This window comes from Asterias rubens, chromosome 10 (genome assembly GCF_902459465.1).
Source record: "Asterias rubens chromosome 10, eAstRub1.3, whole genome shotgun sequence".
Taxonomy (NCBI): Eukaryota; Metazoa; Echinodermata; class Asteroidea; order Forcipulatida; family Asteriidae; genus Asterias; species Asterias rubens.
This window is the reverse complement of record NC_047071.1, coordinates 3,493,281-3,518,043: the sequence shown is the minus strand read 5'-3', so window position 1 is coordinate 3,518,043 and position 24,763 is coordinate 3,493,281. Positions and strand designations below refer to the sequence as shown.

General features: G+C 36.3%; 1 protein-coding gene across 4 annotated transcripts; it reads left to right on the top strand.

Moving 5' to 3' along the window:
• Positions 1–258: 258 nt before the first annotated feature.
• LOC117295746 (semaphorin-1A-like) lies at positions 259–22,887 on the top strand. 4 transcript variants are annotated; one of them, XM_033778474.1, is made up of 19 exons: positions 259–526; positions 5,240–5,283; positions 8,050–8,285; positions 9,524–9,651; positions 11,214–11,267; positions 12,066–12,164; positions 12,716–12,809; positions 14,008–14,142; positions 15,034–15,158; positions 15,709–15,835; positions 16,218–16,275; positions 16,590–16,740; positions 17,572–17,746; positions 18,458–18,546; positions 19,481–19,641; positions 20,491–20,534; positions 20,984–21,292; positions 21,670–21,761; positions 22,499–22,887. In XM_033778474.1, exons 3-19 carry the CDS (start codon positions 8,150–8,152, stop codon positions 22,562–22,564), a joined length of 2,043 nt encoding a protein of 680 aa, XP_033634365.1. In that variant the 5' UTR covers positions 259–526; positions 5,240–5,283; positions 8,050–8,149; the 3' UTR covers positions 22,565–22,887. The 4 variants fall into 4 exon arrangements, with proteins under 4 accessions (XP_033634365.1, XP_033634364.1, XP_033634366.1 ...); XM_033778473.1 differs by having other exon boundaries at positions 8,047–8,285; XM_033778475.1 differs by lacking the exon at positions 5,240–5,283.
• Positions 22,888–24,763: the final 1,876 nt, after the last annotated feature.

The following is a 24,763-nucleotide window of genomic DNA, read 5'->3' as shown; positions in this document are numbered from 1 at the left end:
GTGTTTCAGTTCGTAATCTGTTAAATGGCAGTTATTTATAAGGCAACCAACTCTACTGCATGTAAAAGAACCAGATGTGTGGCACAAGGGGCATTGCAGTTACACTATCTTCATGAAAAAAACCCGTGAAAATTGATGTGTGAATTATTTGTACTTTGAGATTGCTTGAATTTTGTACAATTAATTCCCTTTAGTGTGTGTCCCTCTGATGTTCATTTGGTCTTGGAGACGGACCACAGACATAAAAGAACCTTTGTCTGTGAGAGCCGTGGCAGCGCCCTCTCTTGGTCGTCCGTAAGCAACCTGTCAACATTTTTTCACGTAAAATACCCTGAAAAACTAGGTTCCTTATATTTATGTCTGTGAATATACCACACACAAATAACGCGCATAATGCAAAAGGGGAAATGAATGTAATGTTTTAGATTTGTTTTTACCATCCACATATCATTCAATGCTTTGTGTCACATGAGAAGTTTAGCAGATCAGAAAGGAAACAGACTGATTTCTGGTAATAATAACCAAGGTAAGATTAATATTTTTTAACATCGGTCTCAGCATCACACAGTCTAGCCCCACTTGTTGTGTGGACCAAGGCTAGCTAGCTGAATCCTTGGCATGGCCACATCACACACTAGCTGAATCCGGATCCAGGAGTGCGTTTCTACGGGGCGCGACCCCAACCAACCGAGCTCACACAATTTGCACAACGAACTCGGTTATCGTTCAGTCTGAACAGCAGAACCAACGACCAACAACCGAAACAGTTTTGGTTTGGGTCGCCAAAACGCACTCCATATTCAGCTAGCTTTGGCCATATCATCTGCTTACCAGTTTTCACGCTTTTATGCCTTTTTCTTTGAATTGGGAAACAAATAATGACGCCATTATTTATTATATCAACCGATGCTCTATTTATCTTCATTTGTTAATAATATGAAGTATGCAAACATATCGTAGGAGGTCCTGTTTTCGAGGTGTCCCTAAAATCGTGGCAAATCTTTTACCTCTCTGTGCGCGATGTAAACAGTCCCTAGATAAAAATTGTGTGGTTTTATTTGCCAAGCAAAGAGTCTCCTCTCCCTTGATCAAAACTTAGAAACACGTAAGGCTCCACTGGTCATTTGCACTTGTTAATGCAAAAACTTTGGTATTTTAGGCATTTCTACAATGTTCAAAAACATGTCATAATGTTGAGGCCATATAAAAATATTTGCCCACCAAAAAAGTTTCATCAAACACTATTTCAATTCACAATTCATGATGATCAAAATCATGTAACTGAATGTTTTGCTGAGCATTCTGGAAAAAAAATACCGAGGCTTAAAGAAGCCAGCCATGTGCCTTATATCATTTTCTAATATTTTTGGAGATTTTTATTTCTTAACCCTCATATCAATATTATTATTAATATTAAAATTTAAACATCAGCTTGTTGATTCAATTATCACTTTTTTTTTATACGCTGTATAGTAAATATTAAGAGAAAAAAAATATATGTTTGCATACTTCATATTAACAAATGAAGATAATTAGGGCGTCGGTTGATATATGGCATCATTATTTTTTTCCCAATCCAAAGAAAAAGGCATAGTAGCGTGAAAACTGGTAAGTGGAGGATATATTATTAAAACTTGATGGACATTGAAATGTTCACACCACACCGATCTTCGATGACTTCAACTGGCCCCATTCATTTGTTTTGAGTTTTTCCTGTTTTCACGGCAAATAAGAAAGTTGGTTTCCCGGTGAAGCCATTCATGGCAGAAACATCTGCAGTGACTACAAGTGTACTTTGAGACTCTGTGTATGACTCTATAGCCAGCAGTTGTCTTCATTTTATTCAAAAATTACCATGGTAACTTGCAAAAAAATAAAAATAATAATATTAAATAATAATAACAAGTGTAAATAATTACTGGCTTTCAAATCTGATTTTTATTTCTTTTTTTAAATATTTTTTTTCTTAATATTTAAAATAAAGCTTATAACTAAACTGCATGTTTGTGTGATATAAATTGAATCAACAAGCTGATGTTTAAGCCTCTGTATTTTTTTATCAGAATGCCTAGCAAAATGTTCAGTTACATGATTTTGATCATCATGAATTGTGAATTGAAATAGTGCTTGATGAGACTTGTTCGGTGGGCAAATATTTGTATGGCCTCAACATTATGACATATTTTTGTACCTTGTAGAAATGCCTAAAATACCAAACAAACAAGTGCAAATAACCAGTGGAGCCTTACGTGTTTCTAAGTTTTGGTCAAGGGAGAGGAGACTCTTTGCTTGGCAAATAAAACCACACAATTTTTATCTTGGGACTGTTTACATCGCGCACAGAGAGGTCAAAGACTTACCACGATTTTAGGGACACCTCGAAAACAGGACCTCCTATGATACAAGTAAAGCTAAATCACCCTTAATTTAAATTTTAGTTATTTTATTTCATCGACTGATCAAACACTCAAAAGTGGCCGCCAAACATTTTTAATTCAAAATAAGTTAGGCCTACCACTTACTTTGCTCTTAAGTTTTACTCTTAGTCCATTGGCCTAGTTACAAGTTCCTTTAAAACATTGAATTAAACATAAAAGGTCAACCACAAAATAATGATACACAGAATCGTATCGCATGTTTTTGGACTCAACGCTTTATATTTTGGTCACCGGCACTGTACATGCGGGCACCAGCCTACTTGCTTGCCGAACTGCCGAGCCACACCGAGTTGGACTATCGGTGTCAGGTTGTCTGCCTTTCTAGGCCTTGCACCTTGAGTGATTACTTGCTTTTTAAGGGAAAGAACACCTTAAACGTTAACTAGGGGTACTGATGATGAAAGCGCTTTTCGGGTGTATAAAGCGCTTTATAAACAAAAAGATTGTTACAATGATTCATCACAACTTGTCAGGTCTTCTGAGTTTGTCCCATCTCAATTAGAGATCCATAAATTAATCTAGGGACGTGTTTAATTGCTTAGTGTACTTTTACAGGCCTTGAACTTCACTCTTGAAGGGCCACATAAATGTTCCTTTGATTAGGGCATCGGGCACTTCTAGGATGAGGAAAATGTAAATTTGTAGTGGAACTTTGTAAAGGGCACCATTAACAGTAGCGCATAGAACCATAGCAATTTTTGTAAGTGCCGTGGATTATTTGGAGGCATGCTTTTATGTTAAAATCTTTTCAAACATACCAGAACCAAACTGAATTATCGCTGGAAGGTAACATTGTGATTTTGGGGTCAAAGGCCAAATAGGGATCGTTTATTTGTTATGTATCATAGCAGCACTGATGTTACGTCACAAAAGAACACCTACCCGTATTAAATGCCTCATTTCACTCTCCAACCATTGCATGTAACACAAGGAAGTAAGTACAAATTGTATTTTATATTTTAAAATTAATGAAATGATTACATGTATGTCCAGACGTTTATGACAACAGTTTAGACCAAACATGTTTTGTGTACACTGATTACTGAATGCTTTATTGAGCAGCAAATTATAATTTTTGAATAGTCAACTGATATTTGATGTAGCATTTTGTTAATTAAATACGAGGGTAATTGTTAACTGGAACACATTCTTTCCTGCAGTTTCGAACATATTTTTGATGGATCTGGCACATTGATGAAATACTGAAATTAAGATCATGTATTACTAATCCACTGAGCCCAGCCTGCGCATAGCAAGTGCCTGTCAATGGCACACTGTACATGTGTAATTAGCACAGTAGTAAGAACCTTCAGGAGATGAGCCGTATGCAAATGACAGCAGGAGCGATAAGAACATTCCGAAGAGGGTCAGTGCAAGAACACAGCTCTGCTTCACTCCACTGCAGTACAACCTTGTTAAGCCACTGGTCTGTCTGTAGAGCCGATAGAAACCATGGAGCTTACATGTGTGTGGAAGATTGTACAAGAATTTTAGACGTAAACAAAACATTCTCAGCAGTGATGGAATTGTAGAGAAAATCCACAAGACCATAAAGCTTGTTGCTTGGAATTGTTACTGGACCACTTTGATTGAAATACATGTACATTGAGCAAGAGTCAAAACCAAATGCACAATACAAAGTGAATTATAATACCCAGGCTCCAGACTTTTTGAGTTGAACAGTTCAATATGTAACTGGCCAGATGTTAAAAGCACTATAATATTGCTGTAGGTCCTATTTCATAAAGCAGTTTTAAAATACTGCTTGATGAAAAACAAATTCTAAATTCTAAATTTATTGTTCCTTTACTAGTTTGTTTTGGTCTGTCTTATGTTTTGCAATTTTAACTCTTCGGATTGTCCTGTAAGGTTCTTGTATTTTCAGTTTGTTTGGATTGCTGTATATTTTCCTGTTGTAAAATGTTATATTTTTATAATTATTTTGTTATGCGCTTGTGTACATTTTATGGAATGGGCGCAATATAAATGAATAAATGATTATTATAATTATTATTATTTATGAAATTGGGCCCAGGTTTTCCAGTCTTGTACATTACATGCAGTTACAATAAACACATTATGAGCCATGCGCAGAAAGCAGCTGAAAGGAGTGGCTTGGGGGGCTTATTGTCTAGGGTTTCCTGTATTCACCTGGTTTGATTAACGCATAACTGAGCGCTTTGAACTGATCAATTATCTTCACAGGGAATTCCCCTTTCTTTTTTCTATTAAAAAGTGATGTATTAGCTCTTGCAGTAGACAAAGGAGGTACAGTAGAGTGACCTTCGTTGTTGCCTAGAAACAGGATTATATCACTTGCTGCTACCATAAATACTTCAGTGCTTTCCTTATGAACCAGCTAATGGATTGACATACCCCTGGTGACAGACATCTAATAATAATAAAACAGCAGTAACAGTTCAGTAATTTCGTGGGGTGATGTGGATAAAAACTAGATAAATCAAAGAGAACAAAGAATATAGTCAGAGTTAAAAATTTGAATTTGAAGAGGTGGTAAATTCATATTTGAACCCCTACAAATAAACTCATTTTAATTCATTTCATCTCTTGCATTTGACTCCGGTTTCTTTTTTTGATATTGCTTTAAATATTTGTTTACATATTTTGAAAACACACATAATTACGTACTTAATTGTACATCCTTAAAAGGAGGAAGTAATGATGTTTTAATTTTAATTGTCCATCCTGCATCATGTTTGGGAGGGAGTGGTTTTCTGGTATTTATGTTTGAGAAAAACGTTGCATACTATAACAAGAGCTTCCTGTTATTGTGTCAGCAGATTGAGTGTGCAGTTCTGTAGTTAAAGAAGCAATACTACAAATAGTAAGTTCATTATGAATTGTATAGCAGTGTAATGTTATACACATAATGAATGTTTATGAGTGCAATGGTGCGAATATGTTCATGAGTTGAAGTTGAATGGAACATTCCAGCTTTCAACGAATGAACATATTCGCACCATTGCACGAATGAAAAACATTCATTATTTGTTTTATATAACATCCAAGTAAATCTTTGTCATTTTGATTGAAAGATACAACTTTCAAAACAAACAAAGCGTAGGCCTACAATTTTTAATTGTAGAAGCCGAATGCTAGTAGTTTTACTAATATGCCTTGCAGTAACACTGCTGCGTTACCAAAGACGGGCGCACGCAGTGATGTTTTTACTCAGCTTTTTCGTTCCATCCGAAAAGTACCATTGCACTCTGGCAGCGTGCAATGGTACTTTTCGGATGGAACGAAAAAGCATGGTGAGTGACTCAGCGTGTATTGGTACTTTTATTTACTATCACGTGACGGACAATCCTCCAATCAAATGGCAAGGATCTGCTTGGGTGTTATGGACTATTTTGTAACCCGACTATGTTCAATGGTAAAAAGTGCAACATTTTTGCCCAAAACCAAAAAAAAAATGAAAACCCAAACCAAAATGTGATCAAAAAAAGAGACAAGTTGAATGTCACCATCAGGCTGTTCTGAAGTGGGATATGATTTTAAAAAGACTTTACTCAGTTAAATGTCTCCATCAGGCAGTTTTGAAGTTGGATATGATTTTTAAAAGACTTAACTCAGTGAATTGTAAGATATTAAATTCTCAATGTAATTTTTTTGATACTTTTTATTTTATATTTTATAATATTGCACTTGGTGTAAATGTTTTGACTATGCATGGTTTTATCACCCAATTCTTTTTTGATAAGCTTTTGGCTGATAAAGCAGTATTTGAGTCTGCTTTTTTTATCGTTTGTTGATGTCCATGTTATGGTACCTTGGTCATGTTTAGTCTGTCTGTGGGTTAAAGGATTCGGGTACTTTTTCAAAATGTCCACAGATTTACATTAAACTTACAGGGTTTATAGATAATGATAGTGGAAAGCTTCCCTTCAAATATTACTAACTAAGGTTGTGTAGTTTTTGAGAAATGAGTAAAACAAGTCACAAAATAATTTTGGTCTCATGAGACCAAAGTTATTTTAGCATGTAAAATCCCCTTAACCAGTTATGATATTATACCAAAACCATAGCATAACTGGTTAATACGTTTTTACATGCTAAAACTGAGACGAAAATTATTACTTTTACTCATTTCTCAAAAACTACAACACCTCAGTAAGTAAAATTTCAAGGGAAGCTTTCTACTATCATAATCTTCAAACTGTGTAAGTTTAATGTAAATCTGTGGACATTGTGTTTTTTGTTAGGAAAAAGTACATATATACCCTTTAAGGAACAAAAGTGCCTCGCTCAAACTTACACCTAAACATTCGGCATCAAATCCCATGTATTATGTACTCGATTGTACAGTAACGAATAACAGCCTCAAGTTACTTTCATTACTAAATAGAAGCAGAGTTTTGAAGGGAAAGTTTCAACTGAGAGGTGATACTTTCACAAGTTTCAGTTTTGGTTTCATGTTTGACAAACGGTAAAGTATGATTTATTATGAACACACATGTCAAAAGTTTACACATCTGTTCTGCATACACTGGTTGCTTAGAAACAAAATACACTCTTCCATGTAAGTTTTTATGTGATCTTTTTGTGATGGATTCCATACTCTGTCTTTATGCGCCCTGTTCTAAAATGAAATTTTATCCACAGACTTTACATTTACAATTGAGAATACATTGGTTATAAAGTAGTACAAAATGCACTTGAAATAAATGTATGATATTGCTACATGTACATTTAGCAGTCTCCCTTGAACCTCTAAACCAATCAACATGAAGCACAATGCATGTACACCATCACAACTTGATTTACTAAAAAAGGACATTAACTTTAAAAATTTAATTAAAATCTCTAGTTATACACAAAACTCAGTGTAGTGCATACATAATGCAATATGAACAACTGTTCACACTATAGACCTTTTCGCAAATACAAATGCGCAAGCGCAGACTGTTGAATGAGGTGCATTGTGGGATAGATATGGATCAAATTTGGATACCAGCTAGACCACAATGCACCTAATTCCAAGCTTTACGCGCGCGCCCCAGTATTTGCGAAAAGGTCTATGGCACTAAACTGTGAATTGTGAATTGTATTATCTGCATAAAGGATCTCAATATCCATGGAACACACATTGTTTACATCAGCATACTGAGTAATGGTAAACAAGGAAGTAACATAACACTATACAATGTATCACCATTACACCAGCGCTAATCAGATTAAAGTGTGGACATTTTGAGCTTTACACTGACTTACTGTAGTCAATTTGTAGCTCAAAGTACAGGTAATGTGGTAGTGTACAGTATGAACAACATGTATGTGTAGACAATGCAAAATGTGTAGTACCAAACAGTACGACGATAACACAATAAAGCCACCCGTACACGCTACTGTACATTGATAGTGACAAGCTTCACTGCTTTTACATTTTATTGACTTCATTTTGAAAATAGAGTTGAGTCATGCATTTTACACTAAAGGTATGGTAACAGGCCTTTTTTGTGTCTATGATCTGTCAAATGTTTTATGCAAGTGATGCCTTTATCCTTGTTGTAACACAAATCATTTTCAGTGTTCCTTTCGAACTTTGATTCGATTCATATTTATTTGTTGTTTTTCTTTATCCTAGCAGAGAAGCACTGTCGTCACTCAGTCTCTGGAAACCTGAACCTTTGATGATATTGAAGAAACTAATCTACTAGGCAGATGAAGACACTGTGACTGTTTCCATCATGTCATCTTTTTCCTGGTTTCTCTTCCCTTCCAGTCTCGGCTTTCTCCTCATCCATGTCTGTGTCTCACAGATACACGTAGTGATTGACCCAGATGTTGCAGAGCAACTCTATCAAAACAAAAAACCATTTCAAGGTGAGTTTATTTTTTTAGTTGATTATTTTTATATGACATTTTATAAGATGTTTCTTTGGAATAAGTTAAACGGTTACCGGTAATAATTGATAGATATTATGCCTGGTTGTCTTGTCTTGTCTTGTCTTGTCTTTACTGCACAAACCGCTGCCACTGGGCTATAAACGTGCAGACCCTCATGCATGCATGCTCCTACTCAAATCTTATATTTTCAAGGAGGGACTTAAAATTATGGCCGTCAGGGTTGGAGTTTGACTGCAGAAGTTTATGGACTGCAGAAGTTTAGGGAAATTTTATTCTCAGTTTGTTTGAACTGATTTAAAACCAGCCGACAGGTTTTTAAATCAGTTCAAATAAACGGACAATAAAACTCTGAGCTCAGATTTTCAAAAAAATTGCTCATTGTTTCTGTGAACTGAGCATATGTGAAGAATACAATTTTACATTAAGTGGATTTAGCTCAATGTCAAATTAACAGTGCATGTAGATCAAATAGTCTTTTATTTTGGTAAGCCACTAAACAATAAATGTAAGTTTGTTAGTTAATCATAAAAAGGATGAACTATAACCGTTGCACATTGTTGGCATACCAATTGTTGAACCAAATTGGCTATTATTGTAAGATGACACTGTTTATAGTATACGGTCACATATTAGGCTTTGGGCGTTGTCATCTGAGCTTATTACTATGCCAACACCAGGTGTTGTTTATCGACTGCTAAAACTCCTAGGTTCAGAAATCAAATATGCAAATGATTGCTTGGTACATTTGAATGTGCCAACAGATTTTGTGGTTATTGTCGTAAGTAAATATATACCCCCAAAAAATGGAAAATTGTAAATTAACGGACTGGTATTCCCAATTTTTTGTTTTTTTCCCCAATAAAAATGTGTCTTTAACCCCATGTATTATAAAGTTGTTATACCAGTGGTATCAGTCTCCCATACAAATATTTTGGTTTGAAATGCTGTCAAAGTCAAGAAACCTGAACTTGAAGACCCACATTTAACTTAAGTTAATAATATACTTAAAGATGTGCACAGTTTTTTGCTATTTTTCTTCTCACTCAGACAACGGATTGTGTCACAATTTACTTTTTTTTAGTAAGAATTTTCCACCATGAGCTATACCAATTCTTTTGGATTTTACGCTCAATTTGACCTTAATTGACACGTTTACGATTCTTAATTTAGAAAGGTTTTAATTCAGGGTGAATTGTTCTCTGTTTTTATTACAGATGTTATGGGTAAATACATACTTAATGACACCCAGTCAAACTTCTATCAACTGGTACTGAATGGCAGTGTGCTTTACGTTGGTGGTCGAGAAAGTTTGGATACCATTGATTTGGCGAGTTGGAATGTTGTAAGTACAGTTTATACTCTGGCAGGGTAGACACATATATGTGTAAATATTTCATCCTTTAATATAATGCGGTGGGTGCATTTAAACGGTACACAGTTTTTGTATATAAAAAAAATTATGCAAGTTGCCTGACACACAAGGCCTGAAGGCCACTTCACGGTGTGGGCTACAATCAACTTGTTTCCCCCTCCCCCTTTACAGTCCATACGTACGTAGGCTTGGGTGTCATCCATCAGAAGCCTGGCTGGTAGAGCAGAAAGCACTACCTCTCCAACTTAACGAAGCAATCATGGTTAAGTGTCTTGCTTAAGAACACAAATGTCACGACCGGGACTCGAACCAACATTCTGCTGATCAAACACCCTTGAATCAGTTGCTCTTCCGCTCGGCCACGACACGCCACAGTTCAGTTATTGGCACAAAGCTTGACTTTGACTCATACACTCAACTACAACCCTAGGTTTTAAAAAAAAACATTAAAAATGTTCTACACTACTGTTCTACATGCAATATATGGACAGGCTGCAAGTCAGACAACTAAAATACATGCAGAAAATCAGATTTTCCCTTAAGAATCATACATTAAAGGCAGTGGACACTAGTGGTAATGACTCAAAATAGTTATTAGCATAAAACCTCACTTGGTAACGGGTGATGGGGAGAGGTTAGCATAAAACCTCACTTGGTAACGGGTGATGGGGACAGGTTGATATTATTATGAGAAACGGCTCCCTCTGAAGTGAAGTAGTTTTCGAGAAAGATATAATTTTCCACGTATTTGATTTCTAGACCTCAGATTTAGAATTTGAGGTCACACAATTAAGCATCTGAAATCACACAACTTCGTGTGACCAGGGTGTTTTTTCTTTCATTATTATCTCGCAACTTCGACGACCAATTGAGCTCAATTTTTCACTTGTTATTTTATGAATATGTTGAGACACACCAAGTGAGAAGACTGGTCTTTGACAATTACCAATAGTGTCCAATGTCTTTAAAGGCAGTGGACACTATAGGTAATTACTCAGAATAATTATTAGCATAATAAAACCTTTCTTGATGACGAGTAATGGGGAGAGGTTGATGGTATGAAACATTATGAGAAATGGCTCCCTCTGAAGTGCCATAGTTTTCGAGAAAGAAGCAATTTTCCACGAATTTGATTTCGAGACCTCCGATTTAGAACTTGAGGTCTCGAAATCAACCATCTAAATGCACACAACTTCGTGTGACAAGGGTGTTTTTTTCTTTCATTATTATCTCGCAAGTTCGATGACCGATTGATCTGAAACTTTCACAGGCTTGTTATTTTATGCTTATGTTGAGATACACCAACTGTGAAGGCTAGTCTTTGACAATTACCAATAGTGTCCACTGCCTTTAAATGTAAGAACCAAAGTGCAGCTGTTTAGTTTTTGATTATCTTCCGTACAAGTTTCTTTATTTTTTGGAATTACAGTGAATAAGTTCTTCCCTTTGGGGCATCTTGGTTTCATTACCAGAGTTAATAATGAAATATTAGCAAAGAATAATGATTAATCTTATCATTGTTTGTTTTTTAGAGTCATCATGTGGATTTTACAACACGTTCAGTGTTATGTGCTGATGAAGTGCTGGTAAGAAATAACTCCTGCTAATTATTGTACAATGGAAAAAAAAGTTAATGCCAGGTTGCTTGAAATAGGCAGAAACAATTAACTGCATATTGATTTTTTTCATAGATATAGGATATATTATACCACCTAGAGCAACCCCAATAGCTGTACAAAAAAATTCCTGGTTCTTCATGGACCCACTGTAAAGTCACATTCTGGTTTTAACGCACAAAAAATGAACATAGGAGATTGGCCTTAAACCACTATAGACGCGCTAAAAGTCACGTGCTGGAAGAAGATGAACGTTGGAGATAGGCTAATGGCTGCCCCCATTCCATAACATGCGTATGTACGCATGGCAGATCTAGGTATCATATTCAGTAGCTGTGTTTTTTTTATGCTTAATATTATGCAAATCTTGATTCATACCTTTTTTTATTCTTTACCTTTTTTATTTTGTAAATCAGATGATCAGTGGCTGTTCCCAAGAGCTGATTTTTTTAAGAAAGTGAAACTTTGTTTTTGTGTCTTCTGTCATGTCTGTTTTTCTTTCTGCATATGTTCCTATGTCAAAAAATGTATTTCTTTTTTAAATCTACCTCATGCTAATTAGGACATTAGACATGATTGTTCGGTTTACGGTCGATTTCACTTGGCAAAAACACCTGCGTATGAAATTTATTTTTTGTGTCATATGTTTTTCATGTAATTTATTCGCAAATATATTCAAGGCGTGATAATTTCTTCAATAATTAATACCAGGAATTTAGAAAATAATATTTGTTCGTGTTATTATATAATGTCCTTTATTTTTTGCAGTGTTTCAACTACGTGACTATAATTGAGCCAAAAGACGATTGCCTGTTTGTCTGTGGAACGGATGCTCAGTCACCAAAGTGTTACATTGTGAACCCACAGGTAGGAACAGGACTAGTAGGCCTGGGCGACTAGTGAAATTTACTACCCGACTAGTTCGACTCAAATAGTCGCAACTTCAACACTAGTCGCGACTAGTTTTTAATTCCCTTGATGCATCGCGGCCAAATGTTTGCCGCAGGCGCAAGAGTAAAAATTATGCTCACTGAATAAAGGAATATGAGTATGTCTGAATGTGTTTCCTAAGTGAATTATATTGTCATACATTGTAAATAGTCGTGAGTGACACAATTGATTCAACAAACAGGTAGTCCCAACTATTTTTGTAGTAGTCTTATCCCAGTAAATCAGAATGAAACAAGTGACAAAATACCAACATGGTCGGTTTATCTTCACTCCCCTCAACTCTGCCCTTGACTCAACTAAGCTTCACTATCATCTTTTCGCTACATTATTTTTTTCGCAACTAATCAGTTGTCCAAAATTGTCTGCCCCCAACCACAATCTCCCTAACCAATATCAGATAATCAAAGCTTCCTGATAATCTTTACTGATATCAGTTTTCAAAATGAGAGCAACTTTTGTTTATTCAGAATAACACAATGATGGAAGCCACAGATTACCGGGGCAAAAATGTCGCCCCTGCAGATCCAAAACAGAACTCTACATGGCTCTATCTGCCTGCAGGTAATATGGCTAACTCATTCAAATGCTTTAAACATAATAGATAACAATAATATTAATAATAATAATAATAATAATAACAGGTTCTTATATAATGCTTTCTTACACCCCTAAGGGGCGTATCAAAGCATTCAGTATTTTTGTCCTGCAAGGTATGTGGAGCTGTGTTTTGAAGTATGAGATCTATACTTTAAATCACCATGTAATGGTTTTCAAGGTGCTATGGCGCAATGTGCTGCTGATCAAACCAGGAATACCAAAGCGAACCCCTTCTCTTTTCAATAAGTGCACTATCGGTTCTTTTATGTGCATTACACAACATATGGGACAACGGCTTTGTGTCCCATCGGAAGTACGAAGCATCATGGTTAAGTGTCTTGCTTAAGGACACAGGTGTCTTGGCTGGGATGATTCAAACCCACAATCTGCTGATCAGAAACACCAGAGCTTGAGTATGATGCTCTTATAAACTGCTAGGCTATGACATGCCACTGATAATCAGTGATCAGTGATAAATTAGACATTATTAAAGGAACACCTTGCCTTGGATCGGTCGGGTTGGTCTTTGAAAAGCGCTCTGTAACCGTTTGTTATAAAATTGATATGGTTAGAAAGATGTTGTAAAAGTAAAATACAATGATCTACACAAACATGCCTTGAAATTGCGTGGTTTTCTTTTTAACTCGTCGACTAACACGGTCGGTCATTTATGGGAGTCAAATTTTTGACTTCCATAAATAGCCGACCGTGTTAGTTAGCAACGTAAAATGAAAACCTTGCAATTTTGAGTGATACTTATGTGGATCATTATATTCTACTTTTAAAACATCTTTCTAACCATAATGCCTTTCATAACAAATGGTTTCAAACGCTGTTTATAGACCAACTGGTCCGATCCAAGGCAACGTGTTCCTTTAAGACTAAGTTGATTGTAGCTCATGCCTTGGTCACCAACAACTGAACCCTGAACTACCATTCCATCTCCTTTTTAGCCATATTAAAGATGTGGTGTGTTATGGTCAAATGATTAGGTGCACTGGACTCAAACTTTTTCAATGTATATGCAGATTGTGATTTATATGAAACTTTTGATGTGAATATCAAGATGTTGATTGACTTTAATCTTAAAAGTTTTATCCTGTGTATTTACGTTCACTTTGCATTTACTTATAGTTTGGTTCTTTTGTTTTCTTTTTCAAAGAGGGTAAGTATTTTTCTGCGTCTGGTATGCCAGTGGAAGGAAGTGAATCCGGAATTCTTCTAGCAAATCAAACAGGCTGTAGTCCTACATTTACGAAAGGTACAGACAACATAAAAACTCCAAATTGGCTGAATGGTAAGTTTTTGTTTTTTTTTGTTTTTTTTTAATATAGTTTTTTTTTGTGCATGGATGTCATGCAAAATCTCATTGGCGCATAATTCCAGTGGATTCCAATAGGCGGATTGTTTGCACCAAAGGGCGATATGTTCGCGACATTTGGTGCCACTTGGCGGACACTTGGCGCTGATTGCTCGATGCAATTGGCGCGAAGAAAATTTCAAATTGCCGCCCCATTCAAATTTGGTGCCGTTACGGGCCACCACGTGCCAGTTGGGGGGCAGTTTGAGCCACTACACGCCACTAGGCACCTTATTGGCGACACTAGGCGCCACAGTAAATTGCATTGGCGCAAACTGGCACCAACTGGCGCTGGCCCAGTGGACTCCTAGCATCAGCAACTGTTTGGTTAGCAAAAAAACAATTCTGTAATGTTCTTTGAAAACATATGCTTAAGGTCTCTAGCTTCAGAAACCCCCAACATCTTGACTGTAGATTTCCTGTAAAGTCTATCCAGTCTTTATCATGTAGTGATATTGACTAACAGAACCAGTGCAGTTTGAGTATGTGTGCTGTATCATGTAGTGATAGTGACTAAAAGAACCAGTGCAGTCTGAGTATGTGTGCTGTATGAATGAGTCATATGAGATCCATGCACATAATTGTAGGCATCAGGGAAGTTGGTCATTACTGACTAACCAAGGTTAACAGAAACTTAATTGCAATGTAATAGGCCAACCTTCCACCAAAAAGCGTCCCTGAAAGTACAAAAATTAAAAATTAAATGTATATTTTTGACCTTTTCCTCTTTACATTAGTATCATGGGAGAATTAAAAAGTGTTAAAATATTATTCAGTGATGTGTTAACTGTATTAATGACTATTATCCACTTTGTATTGTGTGTGCAGTTCCACAGTTTGTTGGACAACCTTTTGAACATGATGACTTTGTCTACTTCTTTTTTCGTGAGTTTGCAACTGAGCATGTCAACGCTGGAAGGGTTGTTTACTCAAGGGTAGCCAGAGTCTGCAAGGTTGGTCAAATCAATAATTCCAGTTACGATAATTCTAAAGGATTCCATGATTCCACTTGAAAAGAAAACAAGTGTTGTCAAAATGATTGTCTGCACATATTTACACTAACTATAGATTCAACTTGCAGGCTTGAAAAGAAAACAAGTGTTGTCAAAATGATTTTATGAATTTGTCGTTATTACCGTGTTAGTTTCCCTTGAGGTTTATTACTTAATAATAATAAATTTCTCACAGGTTTTGTCTTGCTCTTTTGCTACCAGACACTTTGCATGAAGTACTTTCTGAAACCATTGCACAAATCCACACAGAAAGATCATGCCACTCAAACTAGGAATCCAAATGTAAAACAATAGGGATCACAGAAAATTATTTTTTTGTTATTTTATAGAAAGAAATGGTTTGTGAGGTGCTTCTTTTATCTTTACATCATCAGAAATAAGAAGTTACTCCTGAGACCATTTTAAAAAGTTGGTTTAAAAGATATTGGTGCAGCAGTGGAGAATGGTGTTCCCTCTAGTATGACAGCTTTAAAACCTTTTTATTTTCCAGAATGATACTGGAGGAAAGTCGTTTACAAACTTAGAATTGAAATTCTTAACCTACCAGAAGGCCAGGTTAGGTTGTGTTGCATCTTCAGGAGGAGAAGAAGATTCGAACTTGATGTATAATGATATTCGTAAGTAAAAACTTCTTTTTGAAAGAAAAAATACAACAAACAAAAAAATGAAGATGAGCAGAGTAAACTGTTTGAAAACGTCAAGAATAAACCGGCTCTTTTTACACGAGAATAATAAGGGAAAAGAAAACATCAAAATTAACATGCAGTAAACAGTAAAAAGGGTAATTACATAAACACAAGAAAAATTAAAACATTTATATTTTTTTCTGATTATTCACACCATGCAAAGCTTCAAACATCACTTGTAAACTATTTAAACAGTGCAATAAGCATATCGCGGCTTGGACCCTTCAAGCATAATCAGGCCTTCCAGTCCCCGTATATAACGCCAGGTTCCTAAATATTGAGTATTGATTGTGCTTGTTACTCTACTCAACAGAGGATACTTATTATGATATGGATACGGAGAGTGTGTATACCGTCTTCAACGCACCACAGTAAGTCAGAATCTTCTCAGATGATTCCTACAAGTCTTTTAAATTGTTTAAGTTCAATAATTATCTGATGCGCTGTGTGAAGGTAATATTCTCTATCCCTGATGCAAATTGAACATCTTTAAAATCCATATCCTTGAAAACATGTACCAATGATTTGTTTAATAACGTGAATGTTTTGAATTATTCTTGGCTGCTGAGATCTTAGATTTGTATACTTTTCTGACAATAATCACTTTGTCTTTAATAAGATTTTCAAATCGGATAGGATGATAGTTATAAATAAACTAATGAGACCTGTTTTTTCTTGTTTGTAGACATGCTCCACCAACTTCAGCTATTTGTGTGTACGATATGATTGACATCATGAGTGTGTTTGAAACATCCGAGTACTGGGGCACTCAGATGCCATCAGATCTTTGGTCCAAACCAAACACAGGTGACGTACCTGATCCCCGACCCGGTCAGGTAAATAATAATAACAAGAGGTCAACTCTGGACTAGGAACTGGTACCCAGACTGGGTCAGAAAACCTGATTCCCAGACCTGTATGGATCAGTTATTCACATAGAGTTATATATAATAACTAGAGGGCACACTGGCCTATATACGCGCTCCGGTATGCGCACAGGCGGCCATTTTCTAAGTTGACAAAACAGCTATCTCACAGCGTGGTTTGTGCGGCCATTTTGTAAGTTGAACAAACAGCATCGCGTGAGCGTTCAATAAAAAAAAACTCAAACGTGTATTTCATATTCAACGCGCGTGCAGAATGACGCGCTTGTCATCTTGCGGTCCCATGGCGTTTGTGCACGAAGCATCACTCGTGCGCCCTCTAGTTCTTATATATAACTCTATGGTTATTCACTGGTCGACCCTAGTCTAAGACCTGGTTGGTTAGCTAGTCACTGGTCGACCCTGGTCTAAGACGTGGTTGGTTTAGCTGCACAATCACTCTAGCCTTATATAGCAACTCTCCTACATATTCTTGTAATTTTTCTAACCCAAGCATAGTATTAAAAGATTCACAGCATGTTTTTTGGTTTTGTATCAAATTATAACACAATTACTCAATCAGACACCAACTCACGCAACGCCTACAACCATAGACCTCCTATTGTCCCTCTTTTTGGCAACAGCTCCCATTGGTTTTGTACACGTTTTCCTAACTGTGGACCTTTCCTGAACCGTGGACTCTGATGTCCTCTTTTGTTAAATTCCCTTGTTTGAATGTGTATACCTACTCGCCCTTAAACTTGCCAATTTTTAATAACTGTAATATATATGTTTTTAATTCAGTGTGGTGCAAAATACCCACTTGGTGACCCGGATTTTGAACTATTTCTTACAAACTACCCCCTGCTTGAGAAATTAGTCCAGTCTTCATTGACTGTGGTACAAGACAATGTGAGCTATGTGCAGATTGCAGTGGAGGGGAAGGTTAATGGTCAAACCTTAATGTTCCTTGGAACAGGTGAGTTATCTTTCAATCTACAAATGTCTTGAAGTTAGGAAACTTATTGACATCTTTCATTTTACAAACCGAGACCTTCACTTGTGCTCAAAATGCATTGACAACAAACTCGTTGCAATTGGCTATCTCTAAGCTCATTTTTAGGTAGAGTTTCAGGATTGTTTCATTTGTGGTTTTGGAGAATGATCGTGTTACATTTCCAGTAATTTGTGCGTTAACACGTCATTCCTGTAATTGGTTAGTTAGGAAAGGTGTGTAAAGATTAACTTGGGAAACTTAATTTGTTTTCTTCACTTATTGAATGAATAAGATGTTCTCTTTTCTTTAATGCTAAACACTGTGCTGTACTTTGTTTCTCTGTAATATTAGTTAGTTTGTGAATGAAGGAACTAAAACGTTTGGAATGTTAACAGTGGCCAGCAGAAAAACACTGAGAGCTTTGATTTCTGGAGTTTCTAAGAGAGAATAATGTATGTGAGATAAAACTAATCTTCATTGTTTCAACATTCAAAGACATTTATGAAAATCTCATAAAGAAAGGGAAAATTTGATCAGTACACATCCCTTGCTAGGAATAACTTTCAATTTCATACTGGCTTCTGGTAAAAGATGGAGCAACATGTACACTGTGTAAGCTGGGTTTATTAGTAGAATTAGGAACATTTGCCTACAGGAGTTTTAACAGTAAGTCTGATGCTAATTTAATAACAGATCGCAATTCAGTCGTCAAGGCAGCTTTCAATGGTTCTGCAGTAAAAATGATTGAAGAAATTGACCTGACTTTAGATGGCATAACACAGGTAAGCTGGGATATCTTAAGCTTTGAAATGTTCTACATGTATTAAATGTTTGCATTCATTCGATGAGTTTAACAATTGCAAGCAGGTAGCTGGTGTAAATTACCACAGGCCACAATGCCAAGTTTGCATCTTTAAATAGTCATCTTGTACCACTTTATTCTCAAGACAACTTATGCTAAAATAATCAACTCGTGTAGACTGTAGCTACTGTTTCATGTTGCAAGTTGGGATTTGTTTCTTTTTGTTTATTTATTCATGATCTACAATCCTGGCAATATCTCTTTGGGCCACTGCACCAAGGCCCTGTGCCCCCTTTGGGCCACTGCACCAAGGCCCTGTTCCCCCTTTGGGCCACTGCACCAAGGCCCTGATCCCCCTTTGGGCCACTGCACCAAGGCCCTGTGCCCCCTTTGGGCCACTGCACCAAGGCCCTGATCCCCCTTTGGGCCACTGCACCAAGGCCTTGTGCCCCCTTTGGGCCACTGCACCAAGGCCCTGTTCCCCCATTGGGCCACTGCACCAAGGCCCTGTTCCCCCTTTGGGCCACTGCACCAAGGCCCTGTGCCCCCTTTGGGCCACTGCACCAAGGCTCTGTTCCCCCTTTGGGCCACTGCACCAAGGCCCTGTTCCCCCATTGGGCCACTGCACAAAGGCCCTGTTCCCCCTTTGGGCCACTGCACAAAGGCCCTGTTCCCCCTTTGGGCCACTGCACCACGGCCCTGATCCCCCTTTGGGCCACTGCACCAAGGCCCTGTGCAGCCTTTCAATGGCTCTCATTGCAGGGCTTGCGCTCCCATCAACATTGAGTGGGGTACGGGGGACAGAGTGTTTATAGTCACAATGCAAATAGTGTCCTAAGTATTTTGACCCGGATTGTAGCTGTATTCAATCAGCGAAGTAGACAGACAGCTAGTTCTAATTTGTTTTATTGCAGTCGCCAATTCTCAACATTATAAAGGATGATGCATCCTTGTATATAAGCACAGAGTACAGCGTGTACAAGCTTCCACTAGAGGTATGCGCATCTCGAGATCCATGTGATTGCGAAAAAGATTCATACTGTATCTTAAATGGAACCGAATGCGTTGAGTATCAGTGAGTATCAGACATTAGACTTGAGGAAAGGCTAGCCATGACTTATTGATAAACAATGAATGCACTGAGTATCAGTGAATATTAGATATTAGACTTGAAGAAAGGCTAGTCATGACTTATTGATAAACAATGAATGCACTGAGTATCAGTGAGTATTAGATATTAGACTTGAAGCAAGGCTAGTCATGACTTATTGATAAACAATGAATGCACTGAGTATCAGTGAGTATTAGATATTAGACTTGAAGAAAGGCTAGTCATGACTTATTGATAAACAATGAATGCACTGAGTATCAGTGAGTATCAGACATTTGACTTGAAGAAAGGCTAGTCATGACTTATTGATAAACAATGAATGCACTGAGTATCAGTGAGTATTAGATATTAGACTTGAGGAAAGGCTAGCAATGACTTATTGATAAACAATGAATGCACTAAGTATCAGTGAGTATCAGACATTTGACTTGAAGAAAGGCTAGTCATGACTTATTGATAAACAATGAATGCACTGAGTATCAGTGAGTATTAGATATTAGACTTGAGGAAAGGCTAGCAATGACTTATTGATAAACAATGAATGCACTGAGTATCAGTGAGTAGCAGACATTAGACTTGAGGAAAGGCTAGTTTCAAACAGTGAATTTGTTGAGTATTAGTCATGGCAAATTGATAAACAGTGAATGCAGTAAGTATTAGTAATGGATTGAGAGTTAATTGATACATTCAGAGAAACACTTGACGTTAGTGAATTGATGCATGGTTTTAATATGGCTGCACCATTTTATGTTATGGTTGTGTGATGTTGTTTAAGTCTAAAAAGTGATTGTTAAGTGATTTGTTACTCTACAGATCAGTTCCCATTTTACCAGGCAACACCTCACATTGTGATGAAGGTAAGATTTTTTAAATCTAATTTTTAAGAGAAGCTTACTACCAACATTATATGTAAACTGCGTAAGTTTGATGTAAGTCTGTGGACATTTGTGTTTTGTCTCGTACAAAAAGTACCCAAACCTTTGAAGTTCGATTTGGTTTGCCTAAATATCTTGAGGAGAAAGAATAACTTTGGGAGGAGGAATTGAAGATTTGTTGTGGTTAAGTGCGATATTGGCAATACACCAGAAACCCCCGGAACCAACCTGTTGCATTGAATTGAAATCATACAAGATCTAAACTGCAAAAGAATTTGAATATTTGAGCTAGTCCTACACCCGTAGTCCATTTTTAGTACCATATTTTCAGTATTTTCATTGATTTATTAGTACCTGATTATAATACTTCCTTGATGTAAAATTTCAGTGTTTCCTTTGAACTACTTTTTCAACGTTTTCATTTTGTTTAGTAATTATTACTGAAATTGGAAATGACGAACCAGTCATTACCGTCACTGAAGGCAAGATAAGGCACGTGAACTACATTGTTTCTGCTAGATCCAACTTCGATCTTTCTGCCACGGATGTGGAATGTACTGATACAAGCTGTAGTATAATATCAAGAAATAGTAAACCATCCGTTTGTGGAAGTCAAGAGTTCTTGTCTGTCAAGTATGCCGTCAAAATAGACAGGGAATGTACTTGTGAGGTTAATTTCAGTGCAAATGGTGCTGATCTGCGCAAGGTGACTCAATTTGTAGTGGACAGTTCATATCGAGGTAGGCATTTTAAAATATTTCCCATTTAATAGGATTGAAGAATTTGTGTCGATCGAAACTGACTGGTTCATTTTGATAAGTTTCTTTTAGTGATTACCTGGGAAAGTACTTTACTCGGTCTAATATTTGAAAATAAATATGGCAGATTTCAACCGAAGTAATATGCCTGTCATTTTCACAGAACTCAGGAGAGTACTGAGTATACAGTGCTAACATACATCGGTGTATATGGAGAAAACCAAAATAAATTTTCTATATCCCCGATGCAAATTTAACATCTAAAAACATTGATAATGTATTAAACAAACATTTTTAACTTGTCTCAACTCTCAATTGATTTGTCCTTTCTAATCAAAGATTTCATTTTGTTTGTACAGTCAAAGATGACAAATGTCTTAAAGAGGTTGGGAAATATGATGAACAACTAGCCCTCTACAAGTATAAGTTACAAAAATGGAAAAATGATGCGGTAGGTACTTTTTTAACAATCTGATTTTTGTAATAGGATTTGTCCTTACGACAGGAAACATTTATGTCATACTGGTGACTCATCAATAAGAGATACATACATTGTAGAAAAGCAAATAATTAATCAATACATATATCACACTATTTGATTTACTGAAAATTAATGTACATGTACATGAGTCAATAATATAGGAAAAAGTGAAGCAAACAATATTATTTTTTATCTGTTTCCTATTTAACAGAAAAAACAGACACACACAAGCTGACAGCTGAGACCAAACAAACATAACCAATTAAAAAAAACACCATTAGATTATGTTGCCATTACAGATATGTGTTAAGCTTAAGGTTTGAATGAAAAATGTCCATCTTTGATAGTTTGTGATCTACAATATAAGATCTTACTTGGTTGTTTTGCAAATATTCAGCTGGTTTTCTCAAAGGTTTTCTCTTTTTACCCTTTGAGAAAGATTGCTAGAGTCCAAGCTTCAGGCCATTAACTTATTTTTGCATTTGATATTTTCTGGTGCAGACTATCAAACTTTTTGATTTCATTTTATTTGCCAGCAAGCATGAACAAAACACATTAACAAAATTGCACATCAAATATTTACAAGAACAAGCACAAGAACGTGCACAATTACATATACATGTACAGGCTACATTGAGGTAATTGTCTGTTTAGATTTCACATTGTTTGTAGACATATTAAAGTTTGTCTTTTGTTGATTTTGACAGATCCGTGAAAGCAATTGTACAAAAAGCTATTGCAATGAGCCGATGAGGTGTTCATCAGAGCCATAGTACAGCAACGGCCACTGATGTTAAAGTAGATTGGAACAACGAAGCAAATGAAAGGCCTTCCTTTGCTGTTAATGAGGGTGTAGGCTCAGCTTATGGTGTCAAATGTAAGAGGTATATATACAAATCAAACTGTATTTTGTTGACTCCTTACTAGAAGGAAACAAAATAATCTTAAGAGTGTACCTTCAGATTTATTTGGCATCACTTTATTATGTGTTGCTCTGTGCCACTGACAGACACTTGTACATATAAAGGCACTGGACACCTTTGCTAATTGTCAAAGACCAATATTCTCACTTGGTATCTCAAGATATGCAAAAAAAATAACAAGTATATGAAAATTTGGACTCAATTGGCTATCGAAGTTGCGAGAGAATAATAAAATAAAACCCATCCTTGTTGCACAAATTTGTGTGCTTTCAGATGCATAAAAACATATAGAATAGCCTTTTAATATTTGATTAAGAAATTACCTCTTTCTCGAAAAGTACTTCAGGGGAGCTGTTCTCACAATGTATTAAAAGACAGCTCTCTATTTCTCAATGCGCAGTAAGTTCGTTTTTTTTGCCCATTTTTAGTAATTACCAAAAGTGTTCAGTGGCTTTGTACAACAATAGTTGGTATTATGTCAAGTATTTTGTACAGGTTACGCTTTAAATTCAATTGTTGCTATTTAAAAAGGCCTTAAGTAAGTGTGTTTTGTGGTACACAGTTTTCTTGGTTTTAACGTTTTTTGACAGAAATATTTTAAGATGAAGGTTTGGTACTGGTGTGTACATTAAAGTGAGCTGATTAACTCCAATTTTGTATATTGCCTTTGAGTTGAAGGACTCTATAATGATTTCATGTGTTACATATTACAATTCTATACTCTAAGAAATTAAAGTAAGTACAATGTATGTATTTAATATCTATCCACACACTATACATGTAGTTATTACCAGAACCCTGTTACATATGGAGCTGCTTATACAGCACAAATCTTAAAGCATCCAGTGCACTACATAAATCATGAAATGATTGGATTTTTCGGGAAAGTACTGAGTATACAGTGCTAACACACATCGGTGTATGGGTAAAAACCAAAATTAATATTCTTAATTATCCCCAATGCAAATTTAACATCTATTATATCGTTGCGGTACCCGCTGCCAAAACATAGGATTCGAACTGCCTCTAGCTGCCGGGCAACCTCGGTAGTCTAGTTGGTAAGACACTGCTCTAGAATTGCAAGGGTTGTGGGTTCGAATCCCACCCGAGTAACATGCCTGTGATATTTTTTTCACAGGACTCGGGAAAGTACTGAGTATACACTGCTAACACACATCGGTGTTTGGGTAAAAACCAAAATTGATCCCCGATGCAAACTTAACATCTATTATTATTATATGGATTACATGTATTGTGTTTCTAAAAACACTAAAATCAGGCACTTCTCAGTAATTCTGATAAAATGACGTGAAAAGTGAAGACCTAAACAAAGTCGACTGTGTTGACTTTACTCATTTGAGGAGCAAGTAGACCAAATGTTTACAGGAATGTCCTTGTTTGGGCAGGGAGTGTCATGAATTCATGATAAGGTGGCATATAAATGTTCCTCATCCATCAAACACTGTTTTGTAATCTGTGTAAAGAGTGCATAGATACAAATATGTTATTGTATATTGTCAACAATTAATGTGTGATACTGTCAAGCTTAAATTAGCCAAATTTGTGTTACTTGACATCAAAATAATTATTTTATGTTATATTGTAAAAAAAAATATATATATAAATCTGTATAATCTAGGTAGCCTTGTGCAGTTGACCCTTATTTTAAATTAATTTACAAAATTTATTATGATCCTGAGTTCTGACCTTTACCATGCCATAGGCATCACCCATAGGAGAAACCAAAATTTTGTTCAATTACATTTTAAAATATTTTTACCACACGGTAGATGCATGAGAGACCAAAAAATTTAGAGTGAGTTAAGATATAGTAAACGACAACATTATAAGACAGAAAAGAAAGAAATAGAAACAGTAATACAACCTACCCACCTTAAAGCCATTGGACCCTTTCGGTAAACACTGTTGTCCAAAGCCCACACTTCGTGTATCACAACTTCTATATCAAATAACAAACCTGTGAAAATTTAGGCTCAATCGGTCATCGGAGTCTGGAGAAAAAAACGGGAAAACCCACCCGTGTATCCG

Excerpts from the sequence above, each read along its gene's own strand:
- LOC117295746 (XM_033778475.1), top strand. The coding sequence starts at position 8,150 with ATGTCATCTTTTTCCTGGTTTCTCTTCCCTTCCAGTCTCGGCTTTCTC. Across the intron at positions 18,547-19,480 it reads CTTTAGATGGCATAACACAG|TCGCCAATTCTCAACATTAT; the intron begins GTAAGCTGGGAT and ends GTTTTATTGCAG. Across the intron at positions 21,293-21,669 it reads AGTGGACAGTTCATATCGAG|TCAAAGATGACAAATGTCTT; the intron begins GTAGGCATTTTA and ends TTGTTTGTACAG.